This window comes from Hyla sarda, chromosome 2, assembly GCF_029499605.1.
Source record: "Hyla sarda isolate aHylSar1 chromosome 2, aHylSar1.hap1, whole genome shotgun sequence".
NCBI classification, from domain to species: domain Eukaryota; kingdom Metazoa; phylum Chordata; class Amphibia; order Anura; family Hylidae; genus Hyla; species Hyla sarda.
In genome coordinates this window covers 240,975,041-240,997,076 of record NC_079190.1, presented here as the reverse complement: position 1 = coordinate 240,997,076, position 22,036 = coordinate 240,975,041, and the positions used below count along the sequence as shown (strand labels likewise).

At 43.9% G+C, this 22,036-nt stretch overlaps 1 protein-coding gene across 2 annotated transcripts in view; it reads right to left on the bottom strand.

Annotated features, from left to right (window-relative positions):
* The window catches only part of AP2B1 (adaptor related protein complex 2 subunit beta 1), a 94,150-nt gene extending 72,119 nt beyond the window's left edge, over nucleotides 1-22,031 (bottom strand). For both annotated transcript variants that reach the window (XM_056556729.1, XM_056556730.1), the window contains exons 1-4: nucleotides 21,894-22,031; nucleotides 7,647-7,706; nucleotides 5,733-5,838; nucleotides 267-402 (exon numbers count right to left, since the gene is read on the bottom strand). In XM_056556729.1, the coding sequence (XP_056412704.1) occupies nucleotides 267-402; nucleotides 5,733-5,838; nucleotides 7,647-7,683 (279 nt within the window). In that variant the 5' untranslated portion in view covers nucleotides 7,684-7,706; nucleotides 21,894-22,031. The remainder of the gene's footprint in view (nucleotides 1-266; nucleotides 403-5,732; nucleotides 5,839-7,646; nucleotides 7,707-21,893) is intronic.
* Between the last annotated feature and the right edge of the window lie 5 nt (nucleotides 22,032-22,036).

Sequence of the window (22,036 nt, the reverse complement as noted above, 5' to 3'; positions counted from 1 at the left end):
TTTTCTTCAATTTTGTCGCACAGTTTGGCTTCGCCGTAGATTTTTGGGTAGATTTTTGATGTCATTACAAAGTAGAGTTGGTGGCACAAAAAATAAGCCATCATATGGATTTTTAGGTGCAAAATTGAAAGGGTTATGATTTCTAAAAGGTAAGGTGGAAAAAACGAAAGTGCAAAAAGAGAAAAACCCTGCATCCTTAAGGGGTTAAGGGAAGGGTACCAATAATTTTGTCAATATCTGTTCGGAAATATAGCAGAAAACGTTACCTTGACAAAGCTGTTCACGGCCATTATAGCCATATCTGGCTGGCTTTTGGCATAGTTCATCAGGTAGAGGTACACAAGTTTCTTCAGCTCCAGATTGTCAGTCTGCATACAGTTTACCACATCTGGAAACAATGAACTGCAGGACAGGAGAAAAAGAAATATATAAATGAATAAAAACTTAGGCTATGTTCCTACTCAGTTTTTTGGTCTGTATATCTAGCAATTTTTTGCTATGGGCTATGTTTCATGATTGTTTTTCATTAATTTTTTTCTTGTTTAGTGTATGAGGGTAACTATTTAACAAATCTCATACTATGGGGAAAAAAATATATGTATGGAAGTTGACCTGTGGTGTGGATTTTAAGTGGTATTCTAGCTACTGACACAAACAGCAGTGGCAGCAGAGAGCATCATGTTACACTGTAATGAACAACACTACTTACTCCTTTAAATTAGCAGTATGTCAATTAAGTGATGACATCCACAGTAATAACACATCAATACATGCAGATGTAATACATATGCAGCAGAGAAACCATTTGCGTATTTCCATTTGTAATACCCCCAGATTTCAACTTTTACAATATTAAGGGTTGATTATTAAGTAATTATATTATAAATATTATATATATATATATATATATATATATATATATATATTATAATTAATTAATTTGCATCTTAAATCTACATCAAAATCTGCATGCGAGACATGTGAATTCTGTTAGAGGAATAGGCTTCAACGGAACCCGGCTCAACGGCGCTGATCGACCACAACAGGTGTATGGATAAAAGAGGATTTATTGACCAGAATGCAACGCGTTTCGCTGCGCATGCGCAGCGAAGCGCGTTGCATTCTGGTCAAAAAATCCTCTTTTATCCATACAGCTGTTGTGGTCGATCAGCGCCATTGAGCCGGGTTCCGTTGAAGCCTATTCCTCTAATGCCATATATCTACCAGAGGGCAGCAGACGACCTACCATCTTACGCTAACATCATTGTTGTGAGAAAATAGAGATATTCCGGCTCTATCCCTGGTCTGGACCCCGAGCAAGGAGAAGGTGTGGACCTCACCCAGAACAATGGAAATGAAAAAGGTAAACTCCAGCTCGGTTCAGGAACATGTGGCTTTATTCACATCAACGAGGCAACAGGTACAGAGAGGAAGTGACGCGTTTCGGCCAGGTGCTGGCCTTAGTCGTACAATGATTACAGGTTCCAAGAACTCTTTTATATGGAACCGGGGGTGGCTTCCTCTCTGTACCTGTTGCCTCGTTGATGTGAATAAAGCCACATGTTCCTGAACCGAGCTGGAGTTTACCTTTTTCATATCCAACATCATTGTTGTGTATGAAGTTGCACAACCACCCAGGGTGAGCAATTAATTTATATATCTTCCTCACCACGGGATTCTAAACTTTACTACTCTATGGAACGCTTGTCCTTTTACTATGTTTTCTGTGGCATTAATTATGCCGTGTGTGTATCCACTCTAATGGGCCCACATCCTGCAATAGATTTAAATAGTGGTAAATTAAATATTCCCCAAAAGCCAGTAAAACACAATCCTTCTGCAAGAAAATGTGCAAGGGTTGGTTTAGGAGAAAGGCTCTATCAGCAAGCAGCACTCCTTGCTAGTGCTGATGCAAAAGTGCTCACAATGGAAAAGAACATGTTCGTAAAAAATATATATATATTTTTTTTTATTACACTCAACATTGAAATTGCAACACAGAGAAGTAAAAGTTGTGGAGCTATGACAATCACAGGATTAACAGACATGTTAAAGGAGTACTGTGGTGCAGAACTACTTATCCTCTATCCAAAGGGGAGCCGGGGCACCAGGCAGAAGATCACAGGGGGGGTCCCAGTGGTCAGACCCCTCCGCGATCAGACATTTATCCCCTATCCTAAGGATAAGGGATAAGTTGCCTTGCACCACAGTACTCCTTTAATGATATGCAAACAGTTTCGAGTATGAGTACCACGCACAAAAATACACACTTACAAGCCTTAGAATGCTATCCAATGAGGTTATTAATGGTTGCTTGAGAAATGTTCTGCCACGCTAAGGCTAGGTTTCCACACAGGATTTTTTTGGGGGCTTTTTCTGAAAAACTGCCACTGCAGTTCAAAAGGAATGTAAATATAAAAGAAGGACGACTTTTTCCTCTGACTTTGGCTCAAAAATTGCAGGGGCAGTTTTCCAAAAAACACCATAAAAAAGAAAACTTGTGTGGAAACCTAGCCTAAATATACTTGGGCACACAAACCATCAAGATCTGATGCTGGCAGCTCCCTTGGCAATTGACAACTAATGACGTCCTACATGTGATCGAAGTGAGACTAGTCTGGAGAAGCTGCAGATCATGGTAATATGTTCAGGTCATGCAGTCTGCACATAGTAGCACAAGAAGCATGTGGCCTTGGTGTTGTCATGTTGAAAAATGGTTCCTTGGACACTTCAGAGAAATAGCGGTACCACTGCTTCCACTACCAAGTCAACATCATGGAAAGCTGTTATTTTATCTGGAAAGAAGATTAGAGGGGTCCCTTTACTGTACTTTATGACATCCCAAATTATAATACCAGGAATAGGGCTGGTGTGACCAATCTCCATCTATCATTGCATCCGATAGGAAAGCGGGACTCATGGCTGAAGAGGATAGACCTTCAATCCAGCCTCCATTGGAGTCTTGCTCTTCATTACGTTAGCCATTGTGAAAGGTGGTACAAGGTTCATGTGATATCTGTAGCTAGGTGCATGGCTCGTAGCCTAATAATGTTGTGCAAGCACCTTCTGATGGTTTGTGCAGACACCATTTGCTGCCCTAGGCTTGGTATGTGACATGCAATTTCACCTTCAGCACAGAATGGTTCACTAATCTGATTAACCTTCCTTGCAGAGGTTTGCCTCGGTGTACCTTTTGTTGTCATTCCACTCCTTAAATATAGATCTTCTGCATGGTACCCATGAACCATAGATTAATAAAAAGAAAAGGAGCTCTGCTTCGCCCATTTGATACTTTGTGAGAATGTAATGTAAATAAATAGGCCATTTAACATTAATTTGCCTGTGCAGTGACGGTCCCTGCATGACACAGGGAAATATATGGCAGTTCAGCTATGGTTTACACCAGGTCATTGTAGTTCTCACTTTTTCACAAGTGGATAGCACAGCGTAACCTGTCAGCAGGGGTGTGGAAATTTAAAAAAAAAACTACTTGTCCAAGGGACTAAAACGGAGCACAATCCACTTGTCCTGGTACATAAAATAATTTCAACTAAAATAGTCTGTAAATAAGGTCTTTATTAATAGAAACTTAATAGGCAGACCAGTATGTCACCCCATTAGGTGGGTAGGGCCCCTGATAAGCAAGTCCGACCCATTAAGTAGGTAGTCCCCCCTTCAGGAAGGTATGTCCCTTTATCAGGTAGGTACGTCCCCTCATCAGGTAGGTACGTACCCTCATCAGGTAGGTAGGGCTCCCCTAGTAAGTAAATAATGCCCCAGATAGATATGTCCCCCCCCCCAGTTGGTAGGAAGGGTGGGCTCCCCCAGTAGGCAGACAGAGTCCCAGAAAGATATGTCCCCCAATAGGTAGAGCCCCCCCCCCCATATGTAGACAGGTCCGCAGATAGATATGACCCCCATCAGGTAGGGCTCTTCAATAGGTAGAAAGGGCCCCAGATACATATGACCCCCATCAGGTAGGGCTCCACAATAGATAGTCATACCCCCAGATAGATATGTTCCCCATCAGGTAGGGCTCCACAGTAAGTACACAGGCCCCCAGATAGATATGAAACCCCATCAGGTAGGGCTCCCCAGTAGGTACACAGGCCCCCAGATAGATATGAAACCCCATCAGGTAGGGCTCCCCAGTAGGTACACAGGCCCCCAGATAGATATGAAACCCCATCAGGTAGGGCTCCCCAGTAGGTACACAGGCCCCCAGATAGCTATGACTCCCATCACTGATGGGGATCATATCCATCTGGGGGCCTGTCTACCTACTGGAGAGCCCTACCTGATGATTAGGTGGGGCTTCCCAGTAGGTAGAAAGGCCCTTAGATAGATATGACCCCCCCGGCAGGTAGGGCTCCCATTTAAACAAATATACCCCCTAAGTTTTAACAGGGGTGCCACCAGCTGTTGCAAAACTACAACTCCCAGCATGACCGGACAGCCCAAGGCTGTCCAGGCATGGTGAGAGTTGTAGTTTTGCAACAGCTAGAGGAACCATGGATGGGAAACACTGCCCTAAGTAGATCGGTTAGCCCCTAGTGGTAGACAGGTCCTCCTTTTTATAGTAAGTAGCCAAGTTTGAGTAATTAACTCACTGCTACTTACATCTTTCTGTTCCCTGCAGGGACTTCCTGGCGGAGGTGCGCGAAGTGAGTGACGTCATCAAACACGCCGCGCAGGACGTCAGTGTCCAGTCCTCCTGCGCGTCACGTGCGATGACATCACTAACTGCGCACACCTCCGCCAGGAAGGATCGCTATAGGCTGCATCATGCAGCTGCGGTCTATAGCAGTTTAGTGATGGGGCAAGACAGTCTTTCCCCATCATATGTGAATTCTTCCGGCATTTAGCGCTGCTTGCCCGATGCAGGGCTTAATGCCTTACTAATTTCCCTGCCCGGCGCCCGGAAATGCATGTCCCGGGCGTGGGGTGATACAATTCCCACATCCCTGTCAGAAAAGTCACAAATTTTGCACTCTGTTGTGCAATTATTTGCAACCTTTTTACACCAGTAATTGTATTCTACATTCCCCATATGTTTACTATTATCTGAAAAACTCTTTTCAATGAGGGAATAATGACATAACAGAAATGTAGCTGAATTTACTAAAGCCAGCATTAGTATTTGGTAACAAAATCTAGTATTGCCATTCATATTTCTTATTTTTGTTTGGGGTGCTTGTAAAATGGGTGGCTAGAACATAAAATTGAATGCAAAGACTTAAAAATGAAGGAACTTTAATACTTTATCCCTTAAAGGGGTACTCCGGCACTTAAACATCTTATCCCCTATCCAAAGCATAGGGGACAAGATGCCTGATCGCGGGGGTCCCGCCGCTGGGGACCCCCGTGATCTTGCACGCCGCACCCTGTTAGAATCAGTCCCCGAAGCGTGTTCGCACCGGGTCTGATTACTGTCTATCACGGGGACGGAGCAGCCGTCACGTCCACCTCCCATAGACTTGCATTGGGGGGCGGAGTCGTGACGTCACGATCTCGCGTCTCCGTGGTTGGGAGGCATTAGGATGAGAGCCTCCAGCGCTGCTGGATGCCGCAACAGGTGGGTGCTGCAGCCGAGATCCCGGGGGTCCCCAGCGGCGGGACCCCCACGATCTGACATTTTATCCCCTATCTTTTGGATATGGGATAAGATGTCTAGGGGCGGAGTACCCCTTTAAATGCATGTTAAAATCTTTGTGAAAAAGCTTTCCCATTACCTCACATCTTTGCCAACAGTCATGGCGGCAATAACTTTCTTCACTGCTTCCTTGCGCTTTTCCTTCTTCTCATTATTCAATTCTGCTTTCAATTCAAAGATCTCTCCTTAAATAAGAGGCATGATATAAGTACACATGTAATAAAGGAAGGGCATAAAAGACATTTTCTTTGGAACAGGAGGAAGTAAAGAAAAATAAAATAACCAGTCCGTAAGAAACAGAAAATATCGTCACTCACCAATTCAGCTTGCAAGTCTTCTTTATTGAAGCATACTTACAAAAAGGGTACAGTAGAGAAGGGTAGTGGGGGGACAGTGGATGGCTGGACGAAGCACGCCAAGCATGCGAAACAGGAGCTCGGTCTCCATCCACTGTCCCCCCACTACCCTTCTCTTCTGTACCCTTTTTGTAAGTATGCTTCAATAAAGAAGACTTGCAAGCTGAATTGGTGAGTGCCGATATTTTCTGTTTCTTACGGACTGATTTGAAAATGGCTTGCCATATCTGAGCACCACCTCCAGCAACACAGCTACACTAGCATCCATCTGCCGTCTTACACCCCAGGACACCATTAGCAGTGCCGCACCACCACTATTGTAAAATATAAAATAACATTGATAAGGAAAACTGATTTTTCAGCTTGGGAACCAGAGAAACAGATGAAGCCTGTAAAAGTCAATATACTTGTAATTAAAATAGAGCTGTCAATGGTATTTATTAGCATATCCTTAAGACTGTTCATCATATTTTGTACACACAGTAAGGTAGGCAGAGGTTTAAAGGGGTACTTCACTTGAAAGCTTTTTTATTTTTTTTATTTTTTATTTATTTATTTATTTTTTAATCAACTGGTGCCAGAAAGTTAAACAGATTTTAAAATTACTTCTATTAAAAAATCTTAATCTTTCCTGTACTACTTAGCTACTGTTACGATCCACAGGAAGTTCTTTTCTTTTTGAATTTCCTTTCTGTCTGACCACAGTGCTCTCTGCTGACACCACTGTCCATGTCAGGAACTGTCCAGAGCAGGAGAGATTAGCTATTGGGATTTGCTCCTACTCTGGACAGTTCCTAAAATGGACAGAGGTGTCAGCAGAGAGCACTGTGGTCAGATAGAAAGGAAATTCATAAATAAAAGAACTTCCTGTGGATCATAACAGCAGCTGATAAGTACGGAAAGGATTAAGATTTTTTAATAAAAGTAATTTACAAATCTATTTAACTTTCTGGCACCAGTTGATTTAAAAAATTTTTTTTTCCAGTGGAGTACCCCTTTAAATACTGAGCTACATCGTTCTGTGGCGAAGTAGTATATTCATCTTCTAAACTGTATACATGTCAGCTATGCCAATGGTTAGTTAAAAGGCATTTTACTATATATTCAATCATACTAACTGTCACTCTGGATTGTCATAACAATTTTTCATCAGACCATAAATTCAATAACGTATGGCAACACTGATTTACTAATGTAAACCAGACATGTTTTGTCGAGTTGTGCCCCAGAAATTCAGTCTGCGCAATGGGCGCCAGAAATTCTGCCTGCGCCAGAATTTGTGCCAGAATTGAAAAAAAACCTGACCAACTCTCCATTTTACTAAGAAAACCTTTTTTTAAAGGGCGTAGCTGTCAGGAAAAGGGGCGTGTCCCTGACTTTCACAAAAATCCAACATATTTACTAAGGTTTCCACAGAAAATGTGGTGGATTTGAGCTGAGGAAAACCAGACAGATCAGAGCATGTGTATAAAAAAAAAATAATAATAATAAACAAAAAAAGGAAAATGTAGGGAAAGGTGCAAAATGTAGGGAAACCTTAGTAAATACCGTGGAAAATAATTGTAGGGAATTGAAACCCACAGAAAACTCCACTTTTAGTAAATCAGGGTTACTGTATATAACAAAAATGACCATACCTTTCTTGTTTGTGGTGAAATACTTGGAGTCTGTCATGTTTGCACGTTGTTTTCAGGTACCTACAGGAAGCAAGCAAAGAATATGACATTAATCCAAGGCTGGCACTCAGTTTCCTGCCCTACATATGCCAAAGGTGTGCAGCATTGTCATTCCATAGGGCTTTTCTGTGCAGAATGAGCAGTATGAGACTTATCTCCACAGGGAACCTTTTTTGTGGTGCAGAAAAGTCACCAGATTGCTGAAAACCCATTAACATGCACGGGATATGAATGGTCATTAGATTTTGTTGCACTTTTTGGCCCAGAATAGTGCAGTTCAGTAACAAAATGACCTAAAATTATGGAATAGTTTGCAGAAAAAATATCTGTTTCTGTCCTATGCTATTGGTCCTTGTGGAGCCTACGTACACACCAGGTCCCAATTTCTATAGCACCACATGGCCTGAAAAGACGCCCTTAAGGATGTCATATCAACATAACAGGCAAAATGTTACCATTGTAAATAAATGTCCCTGTTGTACATAAAAAGCACAATGAACACAGGCAGTGCACGGAAGAGAAAATGAAGCTAGCAGCATGTAGCTGATTCCAAGATACCTTATATACCTTGTTCTTCAGATGTGTCCAGCGGTGTTCTAGTAAGATATGTAAGAATGTTTCTATCTGAATGGCTTGGCTGATCAGGAAGACACTGGTCCTCATTTACTAAGAATGGAGTGTAGGTTTCTTTGTGGGTTTTAATCCCCTACATTTTCTGTGGAAACCTAAGTAAATATGTTGGGATTTTTTTGAAAATGTTGGGAACATGCCCCTTTTCTGTGACCACACCGCCGTTTCCAGACAGCCACGCCCCTTTTTCTAGGTAAAAATGGAGAGTTAGTCAGGTTTTCCTCAATTCTGGCACAAATTCTGGCATAGACAGAATATCTGGCGCACAACCCATGTCAGGTTTGCAATAGTAAATGAGGGCCACTGTGCGAGACCTTTTAGGTCAACACCTATACAGAGCTTAACCCCTTCAGGACGGAGCCCATTTTGGCCTTAAGGACCGGAGCGTTTTTTGCACATCTGACCACGGTCACTTTAAACATTAATAACTCTGGAATGCTTTTAGTTATCATTCTGATTCCGAGATTGTTTTTTCGTGACATATTCTACTTTAACATAGTGGTAAATTTTTGTCGATACTTGCATCCTTTCTTGGTGAAAAATCCGTAAATTTGATGAAAAATTAGAAAATTTAGCATTTTTCTAACTTTGAAGCTCTCTGCTTGTAAGGAAAATGGATATTACGAATACATTTTTTTTTGGTTCACATATACAATATGTCTACTTTATGTTTGCATCATAAAATTGACGTGTTTTTACTTTTGGAAGACACCAGAGGGCTTCAACGGTCAGCAGCAATTTTCCGATTTTTCACAAAATTTTCAAACTCAGTATTTTTCAGGGACCAGTTCAGGTTTGAAGTGGATTTGAAGGGTCTTCATATTAGAAATACCCCATAAATGACCCCATTATAAAAACTACACCCCCCAAAGTATTCAAAATGACATTCAGTCAGCGTTTTAACCCTTTAGGTGTTTCACACGAATAGCAGCAAAGTGAAGGAGAAAATTCACAATCTTCATTTTTTACACTCACATGTTCTTGTAGACCCAATTTTTGAATTTTTACAAGGGGTAAAAGGACAAAATTTTTACTTGTATTTGTAGCCCAATTTCTCTCGAGTAAGCACATACCTCATATGTCTATGTAAAATATTCGGCGTGCGCAGTAGAGGGCTCAGAAGGGAAGGAGCGACAAGGGGATTTTGGAGAGTACGTTTTTCTGAAATGGTTTTTGGGGGGCATGTTACCTTTAGGAAGCCCTTATGGTGCCAGAACAGCAAAAAAAAAAAAAACACATGGCATACCATTTTGGAAACTAGACCCCTCGGGAAATGTAACATGGGATAAAGAGAACCTTAATACCCCACAGGTGTTTCACGACTTTTGCAAATGTAAAAAAAAAAAAAAAAAAAAAATTTTTTACCTAAAATGCTTGTTTTCCCAAAAAATTTTTATTTTTAAAAAGGGTAATAGCAGAAAATACCCCTAAAAATGTGAAGCCCAATTTCTCCCTATTCAGAAAACACCCCATATGGGGGTGAAAAGTGCTCTGCTGGCGCACTACAGGTCTCGGAAGAGAAGGAGTCACATTTGGCTTTTAGAACGCAAATTTTTCTCTGGGGGCATGCCGCATTTAGGAAGCCCCTATGGTGCCAGGACAGCAAAAAAAAAACCCACATGGCATATCATTTTGGAAACTAGACCCCTCGGGGAACACAACAAGGGGTTAAGTGAACCTTTATACCCAACAGGTGTTTCACCACTTTTGCATATGTAAAAAAAAAATTTTTTTTTACCTAAAATGCTTGTTTTCCCAAAAAATTTACATTTTTAAAAAGGGTAAAAGCAGAAAATACCCCCCAAAATTTGTAACACAATTTCTCCCGAGTACGGCGATACCCCATATGTGACCCTAAACTGTTGCCTTGAAATAAGACAGGGCTCCAAAGTGAGAGCGCCATGCGCATTTGAGGCCTAAATTAGGGATTGCATAGGGGTGGACATAGGGGTATTCTACGCCAGTGATTCCCAAACAGGGTGCCTCCAGCTGTTGCAAAACTCCCAGCATGCCTGGACAGTCAACGGCTGTCCGACAATACTGGGAGTTGTTTTGCAACAGCTGGAGGCTCCGTTCTGGAAACAGTGGCGTACCAGACGTTTTTCATTTTTATTGGGGAGGGCAGGGGGGCTGTGTAGGGGTATGTGTATATGTAGTGTTTTTTCCTTTTTATTTTATTTTTTGTGTTAGTGTAGTGTAGTGTTTTTAGGGTACAGTCGCACGGGCGGGGGGTTCACAGTAGTTTCTCGCTGGCAGTTTGAGCTGCAGCAGAAAGTTTGCGGCAGCTCAAATTTGCAGCCAGATACTTACTGTAATCCTCCGCCCATGTGAGTGTACCCTGTACGTTCACATTGGGGGGGACATCCAGCTGTTGCATAACTACAACTCCCAGCATGCCCGTTGGCTGTCGGTGACTGCTGAGAGTTGCAGTTTTGCAACAGCTGTAGGCACACTGGTTATGTATCGCTGAGTTTGTGACCTTACTCAGTGTTTCACAACCAGTGTGCCTCCAGCTGTTGCAAAACTACAACTCCTGTACGGTGCATGGTGTACGGTGACTGCTGAGAGTTGTAGTTTGCAACAGCTGGAGGCACACCGGTCGTGAAACACTGAGTTAGGTAAAAAAAAACTCTGAGTTTCACAACCAGTGTGCCTTCAGCTGTTGCAAAACTACAACTCTCAGCAGTCACCGACAGCCAACGGGCATGCTGGGAGTTTTAGTTATGCAACCAGCAGATGCACCACTACAACTCCCAGCATGCACTTTAGCTGTTTGTGCAAGCTGGGAGTTGTAGTTATACAACAGCTGAAGGTACACTTTTCCATAGAAAGAATGTGCCTCCAGCTGTTGCAAAACCATAAGTCCCAGCATGCCCATAAGGGAATGCTGGGAGTTGTGGTGGTCTGCCTCCTGCTGTTGCATAACTACAGCTCCCAGCATGCCCTTTTGCATGCTGGGAGCTGTTGCTAAGCAACAGCAGGAGGCTGTCACTCACCTCCAACGATCCAGACGCTGCAGGTCAGTCCCTCGTCGTCTCCGCCGCCGCAGCTGCTCCTGGGGCCCCGATCCCAACAGGGGCGCCGGGGATCGGGGTCCCCAGCACCCGGGGTGCACGTCCCGCACCCGCTCACGTCCTCCAGAAGAGGGGTGGAGCGGGTGCGGGAGTGACACCCGCAGCAGGCGCCCTGATTGGTCGGCCGGTAATCCGGCCAACGAATCAGGGCGATCGTGAGGTGGCACCAGTGCCACCTCACCCCTGCAGGCTCTGGCTGTTCGGGGCCGTCAGAGACGGCCCCGAACAGCCAGTAATTCCGGGTCACCGAGTCACTGGAGACCCGATTGACCCGGTGATCGCCGACATGGGGGGGCATAATGACCCCCCTGGGCAATATGCCGGGATGCCTGCTGAACGATTTCAGCAGGCATCCGGCTCCGGTCCCCAACCGGCTAGCGGTGGGGGCCGGAATTCCCACGGGCGTATGGATACGCCCTCGGTCCTTAAGGGCTCGGGATGCAGGGCGTATCCATACGCCCTATGTCCTGAAGAGGTTAAATAGGCAATGTCAGATACAAAAACTTTTGATATGTTGTAAAGCATGTATAACCAATTGGTTTTGCAATTGCTTTCATTAGAATATTTTCAGTATTTCATACAGAAAAAGTCAAACAACTGCCCCCCCTGCCTGCTTGAACACATACTAGTCCTGCTATGTCCATGCATCATCACCTATGTCATGGACACACTTCCTTGATTGACAGCTGTGAGTGCAGGGCTCACAGCCTGAGGAAAAATCCTCCCACTGTCAGCTTGTGTCCTGCTACTGTCAGTGAGGACAAGCTGGGAGTTGTAGTTTTGCTAATGCTAGGGGAGATGTGAGCAGACAGCATACTGAGGGAGGGGGCGGAGACCTGCACGGTGAGGCCACGCCCCCTCCCTTTGAGAGGAATTCAGACTAGTGAGCTAAATTAAAAGTATAATAAAAAAATAAAGGTGCTAGACACATAAAAATTTGATGTACATGGTCAGGATTAGGTACTGAGTGTTATATATAAAAAAAAAATTGTTGCATCTGACAGGTACGCTTTAAGTTGGGAGGTGGCCAGGGACAAGCACATGTGCTCCAAGTAAGTTTAGGGACAAGCACATGTGCTCCAAGTAAGTTTAGGGACAAGCACATGTGCTCCAAGTAAGTTTAGGGACAAGCACATGTGCTCCAAGTAAGTTTAGGGACAAGCACATGTGCTCCAAGTAAGTTTTTTAGACCCTGTTCCCCCATAACATTGATAGCAGCCACAATGGTTTACTTATTACTCTTGCCTTATAACATACTCCTTCAAACATAATACTGCTGCTGCTCTTTTCTTAGGGTCTATTCGCACTACGGAATCGCCACCTGGAGTTATTCCGGGTGAAGATTCCACCTGCTGCGGGCTAGGACTCTCCATAAACTGCAATGCATTTCCGATTGGATTCCGCTGAAATTTCTGTGTCAGAATTTTGGGCTGTGGAAATTCTGCAGAATCCCTGCAACAGGAGGGTGCTGCACCAGAATTTTTTTTCAAGAATCTCGAAGCGGAATTCTGCCTGGAAATCCCGTAGTGTGAATGGGCCCTAACAGTCTGCACATGCCGTGTGATATAATGTATGCTAGCTGTCAGAATGTGTGTAAACCACAACAGATTCCGTAAATGATTCACTATTCAGTCTTTCACTAGAAAAGAGTGTTGACAAGAAGTCAGCATGAAAAGAACATGGTAACAATATTTAGGACCCGCGGCTCCCTGCTTTAAGGTTTACTGACAGATTTTCTTTACTGGTCGCTTATATAACACTAACTTACTGCTCAGAGCTGTACAGTGTCAGAATTCACATTAGTACCAATCTCATCACAATTTACATTAGTCCCCAAGAGACACAATCTAATTTTCTACCAACACATTAACTGGCTCCAGAAAGTTAAACAGATTTGCAAATTAGAAGAAGAAAGCAGGTAGATGCCAGCGGATATCCACTGTCATCTACCTGCTTTCTTCTTCTAAACTTGGAGGTAGGGATCGACCGATTATCAGTATGGCCAATATTATCGGCCGATAATGACGATTTTGGGCATTATCGGTATCGGCAATTACCTTGCCGATAAGCCGATAATGCCCCGCCCCCGCCCCGCCACGTCGCACCCCCCACCGTGGTGCTGGGCGGTATACCGGTATGGATTTTTGCCCATACCGCTATACCGGTCGGGCCCCTCCCCCACCCTCCGAGTCAATAAAAAAAATTAAACTTACCCGTAATGGGGGTGGTCCGGGCCATCCATCCTTCCTGTAGTGTCCGGCGGCATTCCGGGTGGAGGGTCCTCTTCTCCACTCCGGGCAGGCTCCTGCCTAGTACGCTGCATAGATGCCGCTACGCCGTGACGTCAGGTGCGTCGCTGCGCACAGGCGTCACTGCACAAAGGCGTCTATGCTGCGTTACTAGGCCGGAGCCTGCCCGGAAGGTGAGAAGGGGACCCCCGGAGAAGAAGGACAGCCCGAACCGGTTCACCCTCCACCCGGAATGCCGCCGGACACTACAGGAAGGAAGGAAGGATGGCCCGGACCACCCTGACAGGTAGGGGGAGAGAAGAAGGTGGTGGCGGCGGCGGCCTATGGCCCCGCAAAAGCCACTGCAGTGCATTGATTTAAAGTGCCCGCTTTAAGTCAATGATCTGCAGCGGTGTCGCGGGGGGATAAATAGCCGATAACTTATACCGGAATATCGGTATAAGTTATCGGCTATCGGCCCTAACCTCCACCGATTATCGGTATCGGCCCTAAAAAAATGATATCGGTCGATCCCTACTTGGAGGATTACTTTGCCGTGCGGTGACCAGGTGAGCTGACCATCCGTAACTTTGCAGATTTGTAAATTACTTCTATTAAAAAATCTTAATCCTTCCAATAATTATCTGCTACTGAATTCGAGTTGTTCTTTTCTGTCTGGCAACAGTGCTCTCTGCTGACATCTCTGGTTGTTTCAGGAACTGCACAGAGTAGAAGAGGTTTGCTATGGGGATTTGCTTCTACTCTGGACAGTTTCCGAGACAGGTGTCCTAAGAAAGCACTTAGACAGAAAAGAACAACTCAACTTCAGCAGTTCATAAATACTGAAAGGATTAAGATTTTTTTAATATAAGCAAGTTACATATCTATTTAACTTTCTTGAGCCAGTTGATATATATATATATATATATAAAAAAAAGTTTTTTCCCTGGATAACCCCTTTAAGGATAATCTCATAGTAAGGGTGCATGCACACCACGTTTTTTCTATACAGTTCCGTATATGGTTTCAAGTTAAAAAACCGTGCGGAACCGTATAGCACATTGTACACCGTATGTCAAACGCATCATCCGGTTTAGTCCGTTTTGCATCTTATACGGTTTTGTCCAGTTTTTTTTTAACCTGTACCCAAAACCGTAATCTATCACCTTGGGTGCATGGATTCCACTACTGTTTTAAATTTTTGCTATGCACAATAAGGGTTTTATCATTTGGTTTGGTCTGGAGAGTGCAATACAGACTACTCTATATTACTATTTTGCGTATGCCATACAATACCCCTAATTATGGCAATGTATTTCTAAGGCCCCTTTCACACTACAGGTTTCATCCTGCTTTTTTACAATAACGGATGGAAAAAAAAAACGGATGCAATAACTGGTAATAACGGATGATAACTGATGACCATCATATGTTATTTTTTATGTTTTTTTTCTTAAAAAACCTGATGTTGTTCATCCGTTATCATCTGTTATTACCAGTTACATCCGTTTATTTTTATCAGGTTTTTAATCCTTTTTTGTAAGCATGCTCAGTACAAGAAACAGATGTTAAAAAAAATTGACAATAACGGATGATAAGGGATATTTTATTTATTTATTTATTTTTTTTAAACATCCGTTTCCCATAGATTTCAATGTTAAATATTAATGGCCGTTTTTTTCACCATTATTTTTGCCGGACCAAAAATTAGCGCATGCACTGTCTTTTGTGCCAGCAAAAATAACATTAGTTAAATTACATTAGTAAAAACTGACACACCTGATGCAAAAGGATGGTCAAAAAATCCCATTGACATGAATGGGACTTTTTGCCGGGAGTAATAATGGAGGTTTTTACAGGATGATACCTGTAGTGTGAAAGAGGCCTATGAGGAATCCGCAGAAACATTGAACAGTTTAATGTTTCTGTGGATGCTGGAAACAGGATTTCTGCGGCAGATTTTTTTTCCACGTCAATCCCATTGTAACCTATTTATTTCAATGAGAAATCTGATGAAGATTTCATTTCCACTTCCTTTATTAACAGGCCAGCTCTTTTACATGGATTCTGTGTGGAATTATTCCCTTGCTTTTTAAAAATTCTGCGTGGATAAATAATTGATGAGAATTTGACGAGGAAATGACAAGGATATCATTAGGATTTTTCCTCGTCAATTCCTCAGAAAATGTTACACGTCCATTTACTCAGTGTGAACATAGCCTAATGATACCAGATGCTATGGAGGGCACAGCATGCTGATGCATAGGATTGGGACTGCCTAGTAGTTCAGGAATACTGTTGGATGTACATAATCTGTAGTCAAACTAGTCTCGTCCCAGGGGGGCGGTCTACTGGGGTTAATGGATTTCCCCCTCCCCACTTAAAATGGACATAAGGAGATTTGTCAAAACCTGTGCAGAGGAAAAAGTGGAGCAGTTGCCCATAGCAACCAATCAGATCGCTTCTTTCACTTCAGGCCTCTGAAGAATGAAAGAAGCAAATTGACAGGTTGCTACGGGCAACTGCTCCACTTTCTCCACAGGTATTGATAAATGTCCTCCATAAATATCATGGACTCCGGAACACTCTATGTCAGAAAGTCCATTCTGGTAAAGCGGTTCCCCCAGAAAAAACTGTGTTCAAATCAACATGTAACAACAAATGCAATTTGCTAATCTGTATAACTTTCTATTTAAGAATCTTAAAGGGGTATTCCAGGAAAAAACTTTTTTTTTATATATCAACTGGCTCCAGAAAGTTAAACAGATTTGTAAATGACTTTAATAAAAATAAAAAAAATAAAAAATCTTAATCTTTTCAGTACTTATGAGCTGCTGAAATTGAGTTGTTCTTTTCTGTGTAAGTGCTCTCTGATGACGTGTCTCGGGAACTGTCCAGAGTAGAAGCAAATCCCCATAGCAAACCTCTTCTACTCTGTGCAGTTACCGAGACACAGAGATATCAGCTGAGAGCACTGTTGCCAGACAGAAAAGAACAACTCAACTTCAACAGCTGATAATTATTGGAAGGATTAAGATTTTTTAATAGAAATAATTCACAAATCTATAATAAAATTAAAAGCTCTAGGGCCAATGGGTTTAAATGACCAAAACGACCTAAGTTCGTTTTTATAAAATTAATTAACATCTTTAAACTATAGGTATTTTTATACACAAGATATAATGCTGTCATCTCTGTTTTTACCTTAAGTAGATTATTTTCACTTTTATAGGATTTTAGTATATTGGTGACGGGTGCACTATTCCCCTCCCCCTCTCCAATATATACCTGTGAGGTATTCCAGAGAACCAGGAACCGGAAGATGCGTGAATAACGCGAAACGGTGCTGTTGTTCCTGACAGCCGCTCCTAGTCTCCCTGTTTGGAGCTGCTCTCCCTCCCTGCACTCGGGTGTTTTTGTCTTATGCTTTTTCATGGATATCTGAAGAATCCAATAAAGCGAATCATTTGATACGGCATGGTGAGTGCGGACATTTTTCTATCTTCATTCTACTATATAATTCACAAATCTGTTTAACTTTCTGGAGCCAGCTGATATATAAAAAGTTTTTTCCTGGAATACCCCTTTATGTATTGGAAGAAAATTAGATTGTGTCTCATGGGCACAGGGACTAATACCCCTTCAAGCCCTCCGGTACTTATGAGCTCCTGTATGGGAAGTTGTGTAGTCTTTCTAGTCAGACACTGTGCTCCATGCTGTCAGGAATCGCCCTAGAGCAGGAGAGGTCTGATATGGGGATTTGCTCCTGCTCTGGACCGTTCCTGGCAGAGGTGGCAGCAGGGGGCACTGTGGTCAGACAGAAAATAACTAACACTGCTGAAAAAACTAAAGGGAACACCAAGATAACACATCCTAGATCTGAATGAATGAACTAATCGTATGAAATACTTTCGTCTTTACATAGTTGAATGTGCTGACAACAAAATCAGACAAAAATTATCAATGGAAATCAAATTTATCAACCCATGGAGGGCTGGATATGGAGTCACACTCAAAATCAAAGTGGAAAACCACACTACAGGATGATCTAACTTTGATGTAATGTCCTTAAAACAAGTCAAAATGAGGCTCAGTAGTGTGTGTGTGGCCTCCACGTGCCCATATGACCTCCCTACAACTCCTGGGCATGCTCCTGAGGAGGTGGTGGATGGTCTCCTGAGGGATGTCCTCCCAGACCTGGACTAAAGCATCCGCCAACTCCTGGACAGTCTGTGGTACAACGTGGCGTTGGTGGATGGAGCGAGACATGATGTCCCAGATGTGCTCAATCGGATTCAGGTCTGGGGAACGGGCTGGCCAGTCCATAGCATCAATGCCTTCCTCTTGGTGTTCTCTGGCAAATGTCAAACGTCCTGCACGGTGTTGGGCTGTAAGCACAACCCCCACCTGTAGATGTCGGACCCTCATACCACCCTCATGGAATCTGTTTGACAGTTTGAGTGGACACATGCACATTTGTGGCCTGCTGGAGATCATTTTGCAGGGCTCTGGCGGAGGTAGCAGTCCTGCTGCTGGGTTATTGGCCTCCTCCATGCTCCATGTCTCCTGATGTACTGGCCTGTCTCTGGGTCCATGCTCTGGACACTACGCTGACAGATGCAGAAAACCTTCTTGCCACAGCTCGCATTGATGTGCCATTCTGGATGAGCAGCACTACCTGAGCCACTTGTAGAGCTGGGCGGTATGACCAAATATGTGTATCACTGTACTTTTGTAACTTATGGCGATTTCACGGTATATAACGGTATTCCCCCCCCCCAATCATGTGACCCGCAAGCGCTGTTCTGCTTCTCACCCCCCCCCCCCCCCCAAAATTAATTATCAGCCCAGCGCTGTCCCCATCGGGGTAAATACGCACATATGTCACCCGCAAGTGCTGCCCTCCTCGTCCTCCTGTTTGTTGCGGGCCGCCGGCGCTGGAACTCTATACTGTACGCTGTATCCCTATGCCCAGGCTGCAAGAGATAAACGAAATAAACTTTCACGCACCTTCCTACGTTGGGACGGGAACGTCGGAGAGCCATCAGCCTATCACCGGCCGCAGTGATGTTCCACCTCGGTCAGTGATAGGCTGAGCCCACTGTCATGTAAGAAGCCGACCAGTGATAGGCTGACAGCTCTCCGACGTTCTCGTCCCCAGGAAGCAGGTCCAGACCGACAGGGGAACGTAGGAAGGTGCGTTAAAGTTTATTTTGTTTATCTTTTGCCCCCCGGGCATAGGGATACCACATACAGTATAGAGTTCCAGCGCCGGCAGCCCGCAACTAACAGGAAGACCAGGAAGGCAGTGCTTGCGGGTGATGTGATTAGTGGGAACAGCGCAGCGCTGGGCTGATAATTGATTGGGGGGGGTGGAGAAGCAGAACAGCGCTCGCGGGTCACATATGATTAGTTCCAGTGCAGCGCTAGGTTGATAATTTATTCCCGAGGGGGAGGGGCCCAACCGGTATTGTGGTATGGGAAAAATTCATATCGTGCAGCACAAAAATTTCGGTATTCGGTATGAACCGGTACACCACGCAGCACTAGCCACTTGAGTGGGTTATAGACTCCGTCTCATGCTACCACTAGAGTGAAAGCACCGCCAGCATTTAAAAGTGACCAAAACATCAGCCAGGAAGCATAGGAACTGAGAAGTGGTCACTACCTGCAGAACCACTTCTTTATTGGGGGTGTCATGCTAATTGCCTATAATTTCCACCTGTTGTCTGTTCCATTTGCACAACAGCATGTGAAATTGATTGTCAATCAGTGTTGCTTCCTGAGTGGACAGTGTGATTTCACAGAAGTGTGATTGACTTGTAGTTACATTGTGGTGTATAAGTGTTCTCTTTATTTGAGCAGTGTACATGACCTCCTGCAGGACATAGCAGCTGATAAGTACTGGAAGGCCTGATATTAATAAATAGAAATAATTTAAAAATCTGTATAACGTTTCAACACCTGTTGATTTTGTGTTTGCCTCTATAAATTAAAATATGTTAAAGTGACATCTCTTTCATTGGGTACCTCCGGTTACTACAGCCCTATGTATAATGTAATTCACGCAGCTATGAGATAACAGTCCAGTTTCCTTTTATACAGTCCCTGCTGCATACATATACTGTCCTCCTGTATATAGTCCCTACTGCATACACATACTGTCCTCCTGTATATAGTCCCTACTGCATACACATACTGTCCTCCTGTATATAGTCCCTACTGCATACATATACTGTCCTCCTGTATATAGTCCCTACTGCATACACATACTGTCCTCCTGTATATAGTCCCTACTGTATACACATACTGTCCTCCTGTATATAGTCCCTGCTGCATACACATACTGTCCTCCTGTATATAGTCCCTGCTGCATACACATACTGTCCTCCTGTATATAGTCCCTGATGCATACACATACTGTCCTCCTGTATATAGTCCCTGCTGCATACACATACTGTCCTCCTGTATATAGTCCCTGCTGCATACACATACTGTGCTCCTGTATATAGTCCCTGCTGCATACACATACTGTCCTCCTGTATATAGTCCCTACTGTATACACATACTGTCCTCCTGTATATAGTCCCTGCTGCATACACATACTGTCCTCCTGTATATAGTCCCTGCTGTATACATATACTGTCTTCCTGTATATAGTCCCTACTGCATACACATACTGTCCTCCTGTATATAGTCCCTACTGCATACACATACTGTCCTCCTGTATATAGTCCCTACTGCATACATCTGTCTTCCTGTATATAGTCCCTACTGCATACATATACTGTCCTCCTGTATATAGTCCCTACTGCATACACATACTGTCCTCCTGTATATAGTCCCTACTGCATACACATACTGTCCTCCTGTATATAGTCCCTGCTGCATACACATACTGTCCTCCTGTATATAGTCCCTGCTGCATACACATACTGTCCTCCTGTATATAGTCCCTGCTGCATACACATACTGTCCTCCTGTATATAGTCCCTGCTGCATACACATACTGTCCTCCTGTATATAGTCCCTGCTGCATAGACATACTGTCCTCCTGTATATAGTCCCTGCTGTATACACACTGTCCTCCTGTATATAGTCCCTGCTGCATACACATACTGTCCTCCTGTATATAGTCCCTGCTGCATACACATACTGTCCTCCTGTATATAGTCCCTGCTGTATACACATACTGTCCTCCTGTATATAGTCCCTGCTGTATACACATACTGTCCTCCTGTATATAGTCCCTACTGCATACACATACTGTCCTCCTGTATATAGTCCCTGCTGCATACACATACTGTCCTCCTGTATATAGTCCCTGCTGCATACACACTGTCCTCCTGTATATAGTCCCTGCTGCATACACACTGTCCTCCTGTATATAGTGCCTGCTGCATACACACTGTCCTCCTGTATATAGTCCCTGCTGCATACACACTGTCCTCCTGTATATAGTCCCTGCTGCATACACACTGGCCTCCTGTATATAGTCCCTGCTGCATACACATACTGTCCTCCTGTATATAGTCCCTGCTGTATACACATACTGTCCTCCTGTATATAGTCCCTACTGCATACACATACTGTCCTCCTGTATATAGTCCCTGCTGCATACACATACTGTCCTCCTGTATATAGTCCCTGCTGCATACACATACTGTCCTCCTGTATATAGTCCCTGCTGCATACACATACTGTCCTCCTGTATATAGTCCCTACTGCATACACATACTGTCCTCCTGTATATAGTCCCTACTGTATACACATACTGTCCTCCTGTATATAGTCCCTGCTGCATACACATACTGTCCTCCTGTATATAGTCCCTGCTGCATACACATACTGTCCTCCTGTATATAGTCCCTGATGTATACACATACTGTCCTCCTGTATATAGTCCCTGCTGCATACATATACTGTCTTCCTGTATATAGTCCCTACTGTATACACATACTGTCCTCCTGTATATAGTCCCTGATGTATACACATACTGTCCTCCTGTATATAGTCCCTGCTGCATACACATACTGTCCTCCTGTATATAGTCCCTGCTGCATACACATACTGTCCTCCTGTATATAGTCCCTGCTGCATACACATACTGTCCTCCTGTATGGGCACAGCATCCCCCCTGATGAAGCAATACCCATACATATGATGGCACTGCAGGGAGGCAGCCCATGACGTCAGAGCCGTGCTGCTCCCAGCTACCTCCCGTTATACTGACACAGAAAGGACACAGTGCCCGGCCTCTGCCTGTACCCACTCACCTACTGGTAACACAAGAGCTCAGCGCCGGGGTTCAGCTGTCAGCCGGAAAGAGACAAGCCCAGATAGCAAGCAGACAGACAGCGGCTCCGGAAACCAAGAACTCCTCACCCAGAGCGCCCACCTGCGTTTCATACACCGGAAG